We start from the raw sequence: 18,311 nt of genomic DNA, 5'->3' as shown, positions 1-18,311 counted from the left end.
AGTGAACTTTGTGCACCTAATTATTATCAGTTTGTTCTTGAGTGCAAGTTGTGTTCCTAAGATATCATGTTTCCAAGAACAGGGATTCATGTTTAAAGGTTGAGTAACTATAACTTCATCTTGTTTACTTCATCTTGTTTTGGTCTCCTTATGGTCTGCCTTTCATCTGCTAGGCTGCGGTCACATGTGTGATGTGTGCATTGGGACTTCCCACTGCAGTATTACTTTCAGTCTCTATGCTGCTGATTACTTGCTGTCTGATCTTGAAGAAGGTCCCTGACTACTGGGGTCTACTCGAGTTTAAAGCAAAAACAAAGTAAGCACATAGTACAGGAAATACTTTGACATAAGTATCTTGTTTACAATAGGCAGAAGCAAAGTTCTGAAGAAAGATGATCAAGGATTTGTTGTGGAAAAATGTGAGTTCCGAGTGAAAGGTACTTACCCTATTCTGGAAAAAGGATGCGTGAAAATGTGCTGTTGTTGCTGATATCGATATCAAACTAATTTCTTCTGTACTAGGATTATGTAAATAAACTTTCTCCATTTTTGGCATTCCAACGGGCCTGCAAAACAGAGAAAACAAGCCTTTGTGAGAGCAGGTAAACAACAACATATGTACATGAAAGATAATAAAGAAAGGAGGTATGGATATGAACAGAAACTCCGATAGGATCAAACAGAGGACGCCAAAACTGAACAGGTCAACATGTTCCGTCTGTGAAGTCAAACGCTTTTTTTCAAACCACAAGAGAGACAGGAAACAGGTTAGAGGTGTGAAACAGAAATATACCTCTTCGCCAATAAAGGTTAAGGGAATTATGATCTTATAAATGTACATTAATCAACATTCAAACAATATTAATGTACTTAAAATATGTATCCAACGTTGTTCGGCGTCTTAAGAAAATACATGAAATTCACTTTGGTTTGTCCATTTTTCAAAAGCGATGACTAAACAAAACCTAACTATTTATTCATGTGGATTCGACTGAACTTCTGATTTATACAATTATAATATTTGTTCATTTACTGGGCCTTTTTATAAATGAACAATGTACATTTATCAGCATCAAAACAATTATGAATTAAGTATGTTATGTTTTTCGTCAGTACATAAGTTCGCTGTTGTTTGACACTTTTTTCAAAAGCTATGACTTATTGTTTATAAAATATTTTGATATGTATACTGAAGTGCTTCACTGAAATGAACCAAACTTCCCTATTTTTGATGTGGATTTGACTCAACTTCTGATGTGTCGTACTTCATTTGTAAACATTAATGATTGCTAATTTAGACCCCGTCCACACGGAGACGAAACGGGTTGTATCGGCTACCGTTCTCTATCGTATAGACGGTTCGTCCACACGAGGCCGACGTGGAAACGCGGATAACGATAACGGCTCCCAAGGTGGGTAGATCTGCGGACGAAACGCTCTGGGGGGGCAAACGGCTCTGTGTGTACGCCCTATACGATCATTTCCTGATGACGCCATAGCCCCGCCTCTGCTGCTCACCCCCGCGTCATTGCTGATGTGTTTCGCCAACAACAACAACAACAACAACAACAACAATCGCGGATCACAATTCGTGCTCCAGACGCTACTGACCATGCTACAGATGTTGGTGCAAAATCTGCAGCTCCTCTACCACAACCATCAGCAACAAGTGGACATGGAGAACTACATGAACTACATGTTGCTAAATCCACGCGGAGAATAACCAGAAGGGCAACCATGGCAACCATGCTCGGAGGTCTTATTCGCTGCTTTTGGTGTATTTTGTGGCGGAAGTACAGCGCCACTTACAGGCCCGGCATATATACTACAGCGTCTCCAGCGGTTTCGTGTGGACGGTAGGGATGGGAACGATTAATCAAATATTCGAAAAAATGGGAGGGGAGCCCAAGTTGATTACAATATACATAATTCCATGTATACGACAGAGCCATAGCTAAGTGTGTTAGGTCTAAAGGTGTGTGTTGCTCCGCTCACCGGTCCCTCACAGCGGGCAGAGCTGCAGGTGCTGATCTCTCTCTCTCGCGTCCGGTTATACTTCACTTGCGTTTATGTCCAAATCAGTCAGATCTAGCTAGTTCCAGCTAATGACATGGCTGCTGCCCCTCCCTACACGCAGATCACGCAGACTCAAACCTCATCTTATGCCCACATTCCAGCTGAGAGGGTCTTCTCTACAGCTGGCTTGATTGTGAATCGCCTCCGCACCCCCCTCTCCCCTGAGTAGACATGCTCATATTCTTAAACAAGAATGAGTATTGAATAGCTGCATTCTGTGCATGGCCCTGTTACAGGTTGTTGATCTCTGTTGTAATAGGGTTACGTTACCCTAACAGTTTTTTTGAGAGTCGAATATTCAAATATACATTTGCTTTCAAATTCCCATGCCTAGTGGACGGACACGCTTCTTGAGCCGATTCCGTCTGGACGGAAGACTTTTTTGATTTCGGTTCGTTTTCGTCTCCGTGTAGACGGGGTCTTAGATTTCAACGGAGGATGACGCTACCGAAACTAAAAAGGTGACAACATGTTTTTTCCCTGAGGAATTTAACTCTAATAAAGTCAAACATTTTCTCTAGGCCAAAAGAGAGATAGGAAACAGGTTTGAGGTTTTCTTCCTTTACAGAGTATTTCTCTTAAAACAACAAACATAAAGCACATTGTGATAAATGATTCACCTTCAAATCCTCTGGGTCACCAACCCTAGTTTATTAATTCAGTGTTAAGGACCGTACGAGTTGTTCTGCATGTGTAAAACATTAACTGTACCTTTCTTTTCTGGCTTACAACATCCAGATGCTTTATAAACTATTTCCTTCATTCCAGGCAGCATTTGGTATGAACATCTACTCGTAGGGACTTGTAACTTGAGTCGTTTTGATGATACTTCCTGGTTGCAAATGTAAACTTACGCAACGACAAAGTTACCATGGCTTGAGAATAAAATCTACTGAATGTCCCCTGTGATTGCATTTGGTATGAACATCTACTCGTAGGGACTTGTAACTTGAGTCGTTTTGATGATACTTCCTGGTTGCAAATGTAAACTTACGCAACGACAAAGTTACCATGGCTTCAGAATAAAAGCTACTGAATGTCCCCTGTGATTAAACGGAGCCCTGGTATGGTCATTTTCAGGTTCATATTTGTAGGGAACTTTGGGATTTTTGCTTTTGCAGACCATTTACATGCGCAAAAACCTATAAAACAGACTACAGGAAAGATACAACAAAAAAAAGAAGTATAATAGGGCCTCTTTAATACTTTGAGTTAAGTAGATTAACCCCTTAAAAATAACTTCTATGGCTCTTAAAACAAAATGAGTAAAGAGACATGTTTGGTTCCTCCATTACAAGTAAGGCCGACGTAAACGGGTCCATCATCTTAAAAAGGGGTAAAAAAAATGTTTAACCTTTCCTGTGGTTTAGTGTCTGATTGAGTATTGATGATGACCTGTAGGGTCGCCGGTTCAAGTCCCCGACCAGACCTAAATATGGAGTGTGGACTGCCACTTGGAGAGGTCCCAGTTCACCTCCTGCCATGGTGCCCTTGAGCAAGGCACCGGACACCCCCCTTCCCCCCTCACTCCCCGGGCGCTGTACAATAGCTGCCCACTGCTCCTGGTACTAGACTCCTAGACTAAACAGAGAACACATTTCACTGTGTTTAATGCTGTATGTGTGACCATTAAAGAGGGCTTCATCCCTCCCAATACTACGAATATCATTATTATTCCACTACAGGAGAGACTTGCTCTACAATCAGGCTAAATTAAGTATGTCCGTTTATCTGCAATCGGCCGAAATGAGTGAAAATATGAGTGTATCAGTTCAAAGTGTGTATCACTAACAGGAAGTGTAGCCTATTTTCAAATAGTGTGAATGTGACGCAAGGTTTCAGAACGAGACTTGGTGAGACAGAAAAGGTAAAGAAAAAAAACTTGTTTCTCTGAAGAGTCCTTGTCATAATACCGTAATCTTATACTGACAATCTGAGCTTGTTAGTGGCAAAAACAAATGTTTAACGGACGCACATTGACGTGCAGAATTGCAGATAAGATTAAACTGCAGTCTGTTTGCTCTCACTCCCTACTCGACCACTTTCTAAAATTGTATTGCCGTTATCTACTTAGACACAAAAACATGTGAACACGGGGTCAAGGTTTTAACATACCGAAGTTTAACAAAAACATGTTAGGAGATGTTTAGCCTCTATCTACATTAATCCCTCCTGTCCAGTGTGTTCGAGAGAGGGGGGAGACTTTCTCAAGGTTTCATTTTCATGCCCTGAAAACATTTGCAGCTGATAAGGTGATTGTTTATTGAGGAAGTAGCTCAGGCGGTTGCATGTCTCGCTGTGAGTTTGTAAAGAGGCTCTGGTGAAGGCTACTGAAAACATTTGCACCCGGCTTAACGTCGCTCACATTTAAAACGGAGATAACTTTCAAATGACTGAAGGGTTAGAAGCAACAGAAGGTAGTGAAATCAGACATAACGATCTGCACACTGTATTAAAAACTCCAGGCTTTTTTGATACAAACTGAATTGTCTAAGTAGTAACACCTTAAAATCTGCAGGCTTTTATAGGACAAATCAAATGACATGCTGTTCATACTGTAAGGGTGTTCCACAGGGAAACATAGCAATAATGCCACTGACATTTAAATTCAAATTCATCCACAAGGCTGAGGGAAAACCACATTGTATTCATCCCTCAGATCTAGTTTCAGCTCAACAGTAAACTACATCACCAAATCTGTGAACTCATTAAAACATATCTGCTGATGTTAAGGTGTATATCAGTATGTAGTGTCTCTACTTTAAAGAGTCCTCTCCTGCTGATGTTCAGGTGTATATCAGTATGTAGTGTCTCTACTTTAAAGAGTCCTCTCCTGCTGATGTTCAGGTGTATATCAGTATTTAGTGTCTCTACTTTAAAGAGTCCTCTCCTGCTGATGTTCAGGTGTATATCAGTATGTAGTGTCTCTACTTTAAAGAGTCCTCTCCTGCTGATGTTCAGGTGTATATCAGTATGTAGTGTCTCTACTTTAAAGAGTCCTCTCCTGCTGATATTCAGGTGTATATCAGTATGTAGTGTCTCTGCTTTAAAGAGTCCTCTCCTGCTGATGTTCAGGTGTATATCAGTATGTAGTGTCTCTACTTTAAAGAGTCCTCTCCTGCTGATGTTCAGGTGTATATCAGTATGTAGTGTCTCTACTTTAAAGAGTCCTCTCCTGCTGATGTTCAGGTGTATATCAGTATGTCGTGTCTCTACTTTAAAGAGTCCTCTCCTGCTGATGTTCAGGTGTATATCAGTATGTAGAGTCTCTACTTTAAAGAGTCCTCTCCTGCTGATGTTCAGGTGTATATCAGTATGTAGTGTCTCTACTTTAAAGAGTCCTCTCCTGCTGATGTTCAGGTGTATATCAGTATGTAGTGTCTCTGCTTTAAAGAGTCCTCTCCTGCTGATGTTCAGGTGTATATCAGTATGTAGTGTCTCTACTTTAAAGAGTCCTCTCCTGCTGATGTTCGGGTGTATATCAGTATGTAGTGTCTCTACTTTAAAGAGTCCTCTCCTGCTGCTGTTCAGGTGTATATCAGTATGTAGTGTCTCTACTTTAAAGAGTCCTCTCCTGCCGATGTTCAGGTGTATATCAGTATGTAGTGTCTCTACTTTAAAGAGTCCTCTCCTGCTCATGTTCAGGTGTATATCAGTATGTAGTGTCTCTACTTTAAAGAGTCCTCTCCTGCTGATGTTCAGGTGTATATCAGTATGTAGTGTCTCTACTTTAAAGAGTCCTCTCCTGCTGATGTTCAGGTGTATATCAGTATGTAGTGTCTCTACTTTAAAGAGTCCTCTCCTACTGATGTTCAGGTGTATATCAGTATGTAGTGTCTCTACTTTAAAGAGTCCTCTCCTGATGATGTTCAGGTGTATATCAGTATGTAGTGTCTCTACTTTAAAGAGTCCTCTCCTGCTCATGTTCAGGTGTATATCAGTATGTAGTGTCTCTACTTTAAAGAGTCCTCTCCTGCTGATGTTCTATTTTGTCCTTGTGTGAATCCTGTTTCTAACTCTGACCCGGTTGCTGCTATAAACGTCTGAATTTCCCTAAGGGGATAAATAAAGTTTCATCTTACCTTATCTTAAATTGTTTTAATAAAAATTATTGGACATTTCTAGCTTGCACTTTCCTGCAGGGCTCGACAGTAACTGTTGCCAGGTTGTGAAGAAGCAACTATTTTGAGAAACTGGCAACCGTTTCTTAGCCCATTAGTTGGAACCCCTCTTAAATATTTAAAATAGAGTTGTGTAGAAACAAGTCTTAAACCTGGGAGCGTTTTTTAAAAATGTGTTTGTGGTCAGACGCCTGAAATAGTGTCTGTGGTTAACACAAGCCTTCCTTAGAGATTTTCAAATGTAGTTCTACGACATATAATACGTCAGTAATTGCCCAACTCCGAGGATTCCTTGTCATAAAAGTGGTTGCTAACAAGTGATTAAAAAAGGTGACAAAACGTCATCATGCCGACAGGAGACTGCCTTTGGCTTAGCGGAGGTGTTGGGGAGTTCCTTCATAGCCTAGAGTTAGCTTTTTTTACTTCTGGAGAGTGAATCACAACGTGGTGCTAATATGTGGGAGATTTTCCTGCTGAACCTGGTTGCTATAGCAGGGTATATGCAGGAATCCTGAAGTCAAATGTAACACCTTTCAAGACCTTTTCTAAGACCCTTTCCATACATTTTAAGACCTCATCTCCACTTGGAGTTAACCGGTTACCTCGGCGACACACTTTATCTCACATTGACTATATACAGTATTGATTGTCCTTCCTCCTTATCTTCCAACCATTTGGACGCAGACTTGCATTCCCCCATAACGATGTTGCTTAGCAACCGGAGTAAACGGACCTTCGCGCTATCAAGCAGTGAGCGTGAGATGTCCTGTTCAGATGACGTGAAATCCAACGGGATGCCATAAATAAAGTACACAGAATCACACTACACACCTACGCAATGATTACATTCAGGCAGACTGTAGAATACAACCTCTTTGGACCATTTATATACTTATTGAAAACAAGCTACAAAATGTAACACCTTGGAAAATGCCCTTTAATACTTTTTAATAACCTTCATTTTCGCTAAATTGATTTATCAACTTGTAATAGTTTTTAAGACCCCGCGGACCCCCTGTGTGGAGATTATCTACATATACATTTAATACATCATCACTGCACTACTCTATAGGGAAAGAAAACAGCAAAATGAAACACGTCTCACATGTTCTGAATTGACCAATCAGAATCAAGTATTCAACTAAGCTGTGTAATAAGACTATATATATAATGTTTCTGTTATCTCCAGATCAATTGCAGTGGTGGACAGTCACATTTACTCATATCCTGTTACTCTTATGGATTCATCTTTAAAAAGAGATGTCAATCACCAAAATCGACCAATGGGTTCAAGAGAAACGGCAAAAACGCCCATTTCCAACCAAATCGCCTCAGAGGTTGAGTTTTTTTTGCTAAATCTCTCTAAAAAGGTCAAATTTCACTGGTTTTGCATCAATCTTGATACAGGGCACTTATTATATGTTGTACTTTGGATTCCTAAAGCTTTTAGTCTACCTTACCATCATCCGAGGGTGGTTTTCACTATAAGTAAAAAATATTTTTGGGACGGACACTATAATTTACATTTTTTTACCATGTTCAATCTGAATTTCCTTTAAAATAAAAAACATCTATATTGATTCTGACTTTTCTACATCCAACTCACAGGTTTATCATTACTTTGAGAAAAAAGATTATTAATTTTCCCCTTTTAGAAGTGTAGTTATGGTCATTTGTTCTGGGAATGTCATTTTCGAGCCTGAGACCTGAGAAACAGGCTTGGGGCTTAACAGGTTAATATAAATCGAGGTTACATCTTAATTTGAACCCATATGTCGATGTATGATATTAGATATCATTTGAACGTGTTAGTTCCTGGACTTCACACATTTTGACATTTATACAAGCCAGTTTAATATCCTCTCAATGTTTCTATGCTTCTCAGAGCCATGTTTTCTCTTTGGAGGGGTGTGTCGTTGTGCTCGTCTCTTATTGGCCCAACCTCAGAATAAATTGACTTTAGATCACCTGAGTGATGAGTGTGTTGCTGCTTTGTGATGATGATCTGGTAATACCTGACTAAGAACTCTGCCAGACCAAACATTGCTCAATAAATAACATTAAAAGCTGCTTCATGGGTGTGAACCAGTGGCAGGGAGGAATGTGGTCCAATGGGTCTGGCCCCGGAGTTAAGAGCTTCCTCAGTGATCCATTTACTGTTGACACAACGATGTGTTTCACCTGAGCTGAACCCAACATCTTAGCTATAGGACAGACTGTGTGAGCAGTAAACTGTCCACTGGGTGTTAAAAATGTTGTTTAATTATTAATTAGATGATGCTTTTGATCAAATATTGAGATGTGTTACTAACTGTAAAGCACTTACTCATTACTGTACCCTGTATGCCTTCACTAACTGTACGGAGGCTCAGTCATTGGTACATGTTCATATTAGGGATGCCAGCGATTATTCAATTTTTCGAATATTCATTACAGTCTCCATAAGCGAAAATTATTTTTGAAAAATCGATTTTATTTATATATTTTTTTATTATTATTTATGTTTTTTTTTTGTTTCCCGGCTTAGTTTCAACCAAAATATAGACTAATGCTAATAATAGAGTCTAGTATTAATAATTGTAATTGGCCACACCACCAGTTTGTTTTACTGTAAACTTGGAGGAAGCCAGCACCGCAGGCTGCGCAGACCGCAGGGGGGGGGGGGGGGGGGGGGGGGGGGGGGCTGTCCGATTTTCGAATTTGATCATGGTCAGTTTCTGGCATCCCTAGTTCATAAACAAAGCCATGTTGGGTAAACTCCCTTCTTACATCTGCCCTCTGAGTATACCTGCTGCAGAGCCACTATTTAAAAGTATACTACGTCATCGAGTGGCGCAGAAGGACTGTTTAAATGCCAGCATTCGGAGCCACTCGATGACGTAGTATACTTTAAAAATAGTGTCTCTGCAGCATGTGTACTCGACATTGAGAAACGGCCAGAGAGTTGCAGGTAGCTATTGCCTGAGATCACATGATGTGGTTTTGCTACATGTGCCAAGTGCAAGGACTGACTTAGGGAAGAAAGCTTTTATGTGCACAGCTCCTCTTGCTCGGAACAGTCTGCAAAAATAATTGCAATTTGGTTCCACTGCATGTTTTCAAAGCTCAGTTAGGTGCAATGCTGTTTGATACTGTTGTTACTTGTACATGTCGATAGGTATGTAAATGTAGCCCTGTAAATATGATGTCCTTTATTGGTTTATGTTGTTTTACGTTTCATGTGTTGCCTACTTGCTGCAGGTCTCCCTTGAAAAAGAGATCAATGGTCTCAATGGGACCTACCTGGTTAAATAAAGGTTTGAAATGAAACTGTGTCCATTAAATGGGGCGAAGCCTGTGAGCTAGTTCAGGCAGTCAACTCGAGCACTCATGCTGCATTCATACATAACGCCCCTTGCCACTCTACAACCAACCAAACAGAGTCTCCTTAATATGCCGCTCTATTTAACCTGACAGATCTCTCTCTATGCATTGCTTGCTGCTTCTACTGCTGCAGCTACTTCCACGTCGCTGTTGCTTGCTGCCCCAGCTTCCACCCCAGCTTCCACCCCAGCTTCCACCCCAGCTTCCACCCCAGCTTCCACTCCAGCTTCCACTCCAGCTTCCACCCCAGCATCCACCCCAGCTTCCACCCCAGCTCCACCCCAGCTCCACCCCAGCTTCCACCCCAGCTTCCACCCCAGCTTCCACCCCAGCTTCCACCCCAGCTTCCACCCCAGCTTCCACCCCAGCTTCCACCCCAGCTTCCACCCCAGCTTCCACCTGTAGGCTCGGGGGTTAGTTATTTAATCATCACTCATGGTGCTATGTATATCTGTGGAGTGATGAGGCCAGAGCCTAGTCGCCAAACTCAACTATATGCTGCTTCTAATAAACAAACATGTTAAAGAAACACGTGAGTTGTCTGACTGAAATGAGATTAATTTGAAAAAGGAAAAATAACTAAAGGGCAAATTATTGCAACATAGGTAAGACTTTCTGACGCCCATGTATAAAATGCATTATAAACAAACGTATAATGTGCCGTCATCTGCTTATAGCACTGTACAACCATTTGTTTCTATAATTAAATGATACTTCTTGGGAAAAATCTTTATGAAGCATTTTATAATTATTTAGTATCATAGACTTCATGATTGACAGTCACTGCCTGATATTGTTGTTGTTGCAAGGATCATATCATATTTCATATAGTAGTTTTTTCTAATGTATTATAAACAGATGTTTTACTTTACTAACGCACAAAGAAAGAATTATAAACAGATCCATGTATAATGATTATAATGCTTAAAAAAAATAGATTGTTTGAAAGAAATAAACAATAAGGAAAATTATTGCAATAATGTCATTTTTTTTTTTTTCATAACGATTGTAATGATTGTGTTATAAAAATACTTATGAAGTGCTATAAGAAGATATAAGAACAGATATAAGCAGTCAAAGATATAAATAATGCGTTATAACAAAATCCAAAACCCATTTTAAAGGATTTATAAGGTTAAATATCCTAACACTTCATAATTGTTGGATTTTATTTTGTATTTTGTAGCAAGGCTCATATCCTATTATAACTCCCATAACTGGAATACAATATAAAGTTTAATAATGCATTATAATCTGTATTTAAATCAAACAATGAGCATGGATATAGATTGAAAAGCAGCTTGATGTATAGTGACTATAATGCTTGAAATGTATTCGTGGTAATATAATGATTATTGCAATGAAGTGTGAATATTTAGGAGTGCTTATAATTATAATTACACCGGCTATGGGGTGATTGTGATGAATAATAAGTGTGTTTATAAAGCACAATGGACAGGGCGTTACAGAAGGTGGCTCCAAATGAATTATAGAAAGTGACTCCAACAGTGTGAAATAAAAAAATACTGATTAAACAAAAACGAAATTAGTGTAATGGTGTTTTTATGTTATTATCTTGTCATTATTGGTTTATTTGAATATAGCACCTGCATTTGTACTCTGTGTGTTACATTACATTACATGTTAGACGCTTTTATCCAAAGCAACTTGCATACTCAATACTGTGGGCAATCCCCACAGGAGCAATTTGGGGTGAAGTGTCTCAGGGACACAACGACATGCTGACTGCAGTGGGGTTTGAACCTGTGACACCCTGATCCCAACACCTACGACAACCCACTACGCCCCCACACATGTTCTCCTGTTATTTCATTTCATTTGTCCCGCTCATGGCATGCAAAACCAAATGTACAATAATTGCCACAAAACATGACTACCAAAACACCATTGAGCGAAAAGGAGAAGGGAGAAGAATACAATTTTATGTGACATGCCCCTTTCTAAAAAAAACAAAATAAATACAAATAGATGGTCTGCCCTTCATAATAATACTTTTTTTTTTTTTTTTTTTTACAGCCAAACATAACAGTATGTTAGGATACTAAGAGAAACACAAACATACTTATTTCCCACTTGACGTTTAACGGAAAGAAACAAAACATCACATGTATAAGGAAATTGTGTTATGTGTGGGAAAACCCAATGAATGAAGTGTTAAAAAAGAATAAATGAAATACTCACTGTTCGTGAAAGTCCAACATTGGAGGTTCGAACCGTATAGGGCGGCAGTTCCCACGTTGCGGGGACGTGCTGAGAAACACAGGAAGATGTGACAACAGCAACAGAAGACGAGGGAAAATAAAAATATCCATGTTTGTGTGCATCTAAACAAATGAGTAAACACACAAGACACAACAGTCTGCACTGAGGCTTGTTTTGTTAACACATTAAGACAGCCATGGGACGACTCCATTATTCCCATGTGTTCAAATATCCATGAATATCCATGGTTAGAATAAAAAAATCAAAGCCCGTCTCCGCACGATGTTACTCTCACACGATGGAAAACTACTTGTGAGCATCGGTGACTAGTCGGAGTCACACTCTAATCGTAAACCCGCCAAACCTGTTCAGCAACAGGTGGATCTGAACAATAGAGAGGGCCGTCCTCTAAAGGGAAGCTGCTCCTCCATGAGATGCGCAACAGAAGAACTGTAATGAGAGCCTTTATGTAAATCTCCTCGAAACAGAAATTGTTCAGCGATGCAGGTGTGGCTCATAACCGTGCCAACACCTCAATTCTTACCGAGAACAAACTATAAAACCTGTTGTTTGCAAAGTATATTTTCTATATTTCAAACTATTTTTTAAAGTCCCGTTTGTGAATTGGTGGCAAACATATACCGTTGTATTTAGTTTCAATTATATATAAGTTGGGTTTCTTTTTACAAGCCTTCAAGTTTTTATATTTTATACACACACACTTTTTTTTTAATGCACCAATAAAGAAGTCAAACCAGTGACGATTAAACAAATAAAAATAGCCCAAAAATATTTCAGATTTAGATGAGTATGGCATTTTTAAATATATATATTTAAATGTTATTATTATTATTATTTATTTTTATTATTATTTATTTTTATTATTATTTAGTTTTGTTTATTTTATTATTTTATTTATTATTATATTTTATTATTATTATTATTAATTTTATTGAGTTAATTTTATTTATTTTTCACACCTTTTTATGTATACCGGTACTTGTATTTTTTTTTTTAATTAATTTTGAGTGAATATATTTGATTTTTATATCTTCAATTCATATTTATTTATTAATGCATTACGTTATTTTTATTATCCCGATTACTAAATGTGCATAGGCATTTTCTTGTGTACTTTAACCTGTCTAGAAATGGGCGTTAAAAGCTGAACTGTTGATCCATGTAAGCACAAACAAACTAAACACTAAATGCAAGGAAGCACTACAGATGAAACATTTAAAAAACTCCTCGCGCTTTTTCTTTCTTGCACCAGAGGCTATCCACGAGAAGCTCACTCACGTGTAATTACTCTCACATCACCCCAGGGTCAGGCAATTACCCAGAGTTCAATTCCACCGTTTTACTACCAGGCCTACGTGTACACAGCGCAGACAAAAGGTGTGGCGCGCTCCGATAGCAGAGAAAAGGGCCGGGTTTCCGTCCCCTGAGGCCCCGACGGGAATCCACACAGAGCCCAGGGACCATCGTGCGCTGCTTCTCCTGCCCTCACTTCTCACATTAATACAACGACCGCTGACACAATTCTCACAGGATTAAGGATTCAGACGGATCCTGGCTGTGAATTCTTGGCCCCGGGCGCTTCAGAGATAATGTGTTGAATGTCAGGGAGTAACTGGAGGAGCAGAGCCTCTTGGCCTCAGACCTGCACTGTGTCCACTGTCACCTTAAAGGAATACGTCACCACAAAGTCATCGTCTGGGGGGGGGGGGATTATTTCACTTTAATGTGTTTCCTTTTTGTCTGGTTTTATTTATCAAGGCGTGTCTCTATCAGTTAGACCTTTGGACTGCACTGAGCTACCATGCTGTACCATAACAATTAGGGATGTCCCGATCACCTTTTTTTGCTCCCGATCCGATTCCGATCATTTGATTTTGACAATTTGCCGATACCGATTTTTCCCGATCCGATCTTTATTCAATGCATTAAGAGGAAAAAAAGGATTCAAGTTGTCCCTTAAGGTGATTTTTTAATTTAAATTGGATATTCTATCCAACATGGATATAGCTTCTTTCTTTCACAGCAGCATTGGATCAGTTCAGTTGTGCAGCATTGGATCAAAACAAAATAAAGCTTATCAGTACTCGTTAGCTTACTGCTACAATTAGACACTGCGCCCACTCTGTTGCCAGATTAGAGAGAAATAAGCAGGTCCAGGAAAACAAGCCCCAAAGAAGCAACACATACATGATGTTCTGTCATTTGAAACCACAACTAAGGCCTCAGGATGACTTTAAGACTTGAACATGGTCATTTTTGTTTTGTAATATTGAATAAAAATTTTAAAAATTAAAAATCCCGATCCCCGATTTTTTTCTCCCGATTCCGATCTTTTGAAAATCACGTGATCGGCTCCGATCCCCGATCACGTGATCGGATCATCTCTAATAACAATTACCATAAACATTGGGTGTTGCTTTCTAATACAGTATCTATCAATCTATCTATCCATGTATTTCACATTGGTGCGTTCTTTTCGTGTGTTTATTTATCAAGGCGTGTCTCTATCAGTTAGACCTTTGGACTGCACTGAGCTACCATGCTGTACCATAACAATGAACATAAACATTGGGTGTTGCTTTCTAATACAGAATCTGACTATCTATCGTTATACATACAACTATCTATCTATTGAACATTGATGAGTTCTTTGTGTCTGTTTTAGGATAAAAGGTGTCTCTTTATCAGTGATTACTTTGGACTGCACTGAGCTACCATGCAGTAACATTTAATTACAATAAACAACGTTGTTTGTTTAGCAAATCATCTCTGACTGTATCTATCTATAATGAACCCTGTTTAACCTTGAATTGGTGAAGCAAATGTTGGCTTAATCACACGTCTCCACGGTGAATAAAGAATCAAAAACATACAAAAATAAGTCTTAAGAATTGAAATAAATGAACATTATGTTGATAAAAAACATACAAACACTCTGATTCGCATGCACTAGAAGCAACTGACAGTGTGTATGCAAAAGTGTTGAACAGCAACGTCATGCGTGAGTGAAGTAGTGTATGACTGGACAAATGAGACTTGATATACAAGTTATGAGAGAGTGTGTAAACGGATCTTTTAAATATAGTTTAGCCACGGTTAAATGCGTGTCCATTTTCTTCATGACTTCTTTTTAGTTGTTTGATTATTTGTTTATTGAAGAGGTTTCCTCCGAGTAACGGAGGGTGAGTCAAAGACAAACAAAGGATCACTTTATAGGGAGGTATTCCTCAAATGCACAAAAAAAGAATTTCAGTTCCTGTGGAAAATGTTCCTTACTAAAGAACACCGAGTGATAATAAGTAATGGAGCACACACACACACACACACACACACACACACACACACACACACACACACACACACACACACACACACACACACACACACACACACACACACACACACACACACACACACACACACACACACACACACACACACACACACACACACACACACACACACACACACACACACACACACACACACACACACACACACACACACACACACACACACACACACACACACAAAAGGGGAAGTTCAAGATTTAAAAAAAAAACTGAAACACCACAGTGAGTCAAACTGCAGAAATACCCTTCCCCCCCCCCCCCCCCCCAACTGGAGGGAGTGGTCATGCTATGCCTGTGGGAGATAACCCTTTTATGGATTAGAACATACTGTACAGACATGAAAGGCTGAACGCTGACAAAACACACAAAAGTGTAAAGTGAGGACACTGTATTGATTTCAGGCAGAAGCCACGACACCAAAACAAATGTGTGAAAAATGTGAAACTGCTACACGTCTCTTTTCTTGGAAACGGTGCGCTCTTGTTCGAGCTGTTCTACCTGTTGGTCGTCGACACGTTGCCTTAACATATCGCTGCAAAACCTGTGCAGGATGCAGACATTAAAGCAGGCTCATTATCCACTTATTAGCTAGGCGTTGTTGTTGTTGTTGTTGTTGTTGTTGTTCTCTAAGCTCCGAGAGCACTCTTGTGTTTGTACCGAGGCATTAAAGCAATCCTGAACACAAGGACGCAATGTGACGTAACCAGAGACACTCGTTAGTACTGGGGGTAATTGCACAATATGATTTTTTTTTTAAAGAGAATCATCTGAGAGTATTACGAAATGTGCTCAAATGTGGACGCAATTTTAAAAAAATCTGCAATTTCCCAATCATTTGAAATGTGAATTTGTGTGTTGTGTGTTAATAGGTTTGTATAGAAGGCCTTTTTAATCGGTGTATGCGTTTCATAAGTGCTGCAATCTTGACTCAATTGTGCTTATATGTTTCTTATAATATGTTTTTTTTAACGCCATCAACCTGCTGGAAATTAGCCTCTATGGCTAAATGTGGCCCATTTACATGATGCAGTCAAGAGTTCATGTTAGTTCATGTGCATTGACCTGACTTTAATAAACAAATACAAACGTTAAGTGCTGCTTCTCTCTCTGTGTTGGTGGGGCTCTGTGGGAAGTCGTCTGAGGACACATTTTTGTAAAATTGCCTTGTTCATATTTAGCCTGAGGATATCCAACACAATACATGACTTCTAAAATGCTCGTGATTCCTCCAGGCTTGTTCCAGACTACAAATATATTTAAAGAAAGCTATCAAATATTAAAGGTGACCTATCATGCAAAATGCACTTTTGTACGTCTTTTATAGATGAATATGTGTCCCCGGTGTTCCAGGGAACTCACCAAGAGTCAGAAAACACAACCCTCTCTATTTTCCTCCATACCCAAATCTCTAAAAAAGGGGCTGCAACGGATCTGATACAGACTGATCCAGATTTGAACACTTCTATGACGTCACAGAAGTGGCGCTACGGCTATTGGGCCAACTCCACCAATCAGGAGGAGACAGCCACGGACATTGCCGTTGGAAAGTGCTGGAGACGCTGTAGTACATATGCCAGGCCTGTAGATGGTGCTGTTCTCACAGAATCAGCCCATGATGCAAAGACAGTGTTACATTGAGGGAAATGAGGAATGGCTAAAATGCATGATCTGTTTGGTATTTTGAAAAATAAAAAGTATAAATATGCCTTATATAGGTATGGTCCTACACTATATTATTCAAATGTAGCATGATAGGTCCACTTTAAAGAAAATCCAAAACATATCTATAAAACTGAACCAAAAGGTATAATGGGGAAAAAAAAAAAAGCCTGGAATAAAAAAACAAAAATGAAACGGAATCGTACGAATTCAAAGATATTTTTTAAAAAGCACTTTACCATTTGTATTTACATATCCCAATGTCACAAATAACACCATAACCTCAGGGGTCTTTTACATTGTGTACATACACACAAACCCTCCGTCTTTAAACCCTTGCATCGCACAGAGGAAAGAAAACTCTCCAGAGAAACTCCACCGTTAACAAGTCAGTGTGAGTCAAGACCTACAAACTCACATTAGCTCATTCTGCGGGCGGTCCGGCTAAATCTAAACTCTCCCAAGTAGCTGTGGCAGAAGGCAGGTTCACTTTGTGGTGGAGCAACAGGTGACACACACACACACACACACACACACACAGTGACATGTTGTCAGGGAAGCCTCTCTCTAACAGCACACGTTGCAGAGAGCTGACGGGGTCATATGGGTCTGATCTTTGCATCCTGCTTTCCCTAATTGACATCGCATTACAACCAAACTTTAACAATGTTTTCTTGTGATTATGATGATTCTCTGCTCATTTCCAGGTTCATATTAGTATTTAGTGTCTCTACTTTAAAGAGTCCTCTCCTGCTGATGTTCAGGTGTATATCAGTATATAGTGTCTCTACTTTAAAGAGTCCTCTCCTGCTGATGTTCAGGTGTATATCAGTATGTAGTGTCTCTACTTTAAAGAGTCCTCTCCTGCTGATGTTCAGGTGTATATCAGTATGTAGTGTCTCTACTTTAAAGAGTCCTCTCCTGCTGATGTTCAGGTGTATATCAGTATGTAGTGTCTCTACTTTAAAGAGTCCTCTCCTGCTGATGTTCAGGTGTATATCAGTATGTATTGTCTCTACTTTAAAGAGTCCTCTCCTGCTGATGTTCAGGTGTATATCAGTATGTAGTGTCTCTTCTTTAAAGAGTCCTCTCCTGCTGATGTTCAGGTGTATATCAGTATGTAGTGTCTCTACTTTAAAGAGTCCTCTCCAGCTGATGTTCAGGTGTATATCAGTATGTAGTGTCTCCACTTTAAAGAGTCCTCTCCTGCTGATGTTCAGGTGTATATCAGTATGTGGTGTCTCTACTTTAAAGAGTCCTCTCCTGCTGATGTTCAGGTGTATATCAGTATGTAGTGTCTCTACTTTAAAGAGTCTTCTCCTGCTGATGTTCAGGTGTATATCAGTATGTAGTGTCTCTACTTTAAAGAGTCCTCTCCTGCTGATGTTCAGGTGTATATCAGTATGTAGTGTCTCTACTTTAAAGAGTCCTCTCCTGCTGATGTTCAGGTGTATATCAGTATGTAGTGTCTCTACTTTAAAGAGTCCTCTCAACC

General features: G+C 39.5%; 1 protein-coding gene across 1 annotated transcript in view; it reads right to left on the bottom strand.

The window, feature by feature from the left end:
- The window catches only part of tmem131 (transmembrane protein 131), a 29,404-nt gene extending 16,822 nt beyond the window's left edge, over positions 1–12,582 (bottom strand). The window contains exons 1-2 of the mRNA XM_079691902.1: positions 11,763–12,582; positions 446–566 (exon numbers count right to left, since the gene is read on the bottom strand). Of these exons, the coding sequence (XP_079548028.1) occupies positions 446–566; positions 11,763–11,905 (264 nt within the window). The 5' untranslated portion in view covers positions 11,906–12,582. The remainder of the gene's footprint in view (positions 1–445; positions 567–11,762) is intronic.
- Positions 12,583–18,311: the final 5,729 nt, after the last annotated feature.

Source organism: Notothenia rossii, assembly GCF_949606895.1.
Source record: "Notothenia rossii genome assembly, chromosome: 1".
Taxonomy (NCBI): Eukaryota; Metazoa; Chordata; class Actinopteri; order Perciformes; family Nototheniidae; genus Notothenia; species Notothenia rossii.
This window is presented reverse-complemented; position numbering and strand designations above follow the sequence as displayed.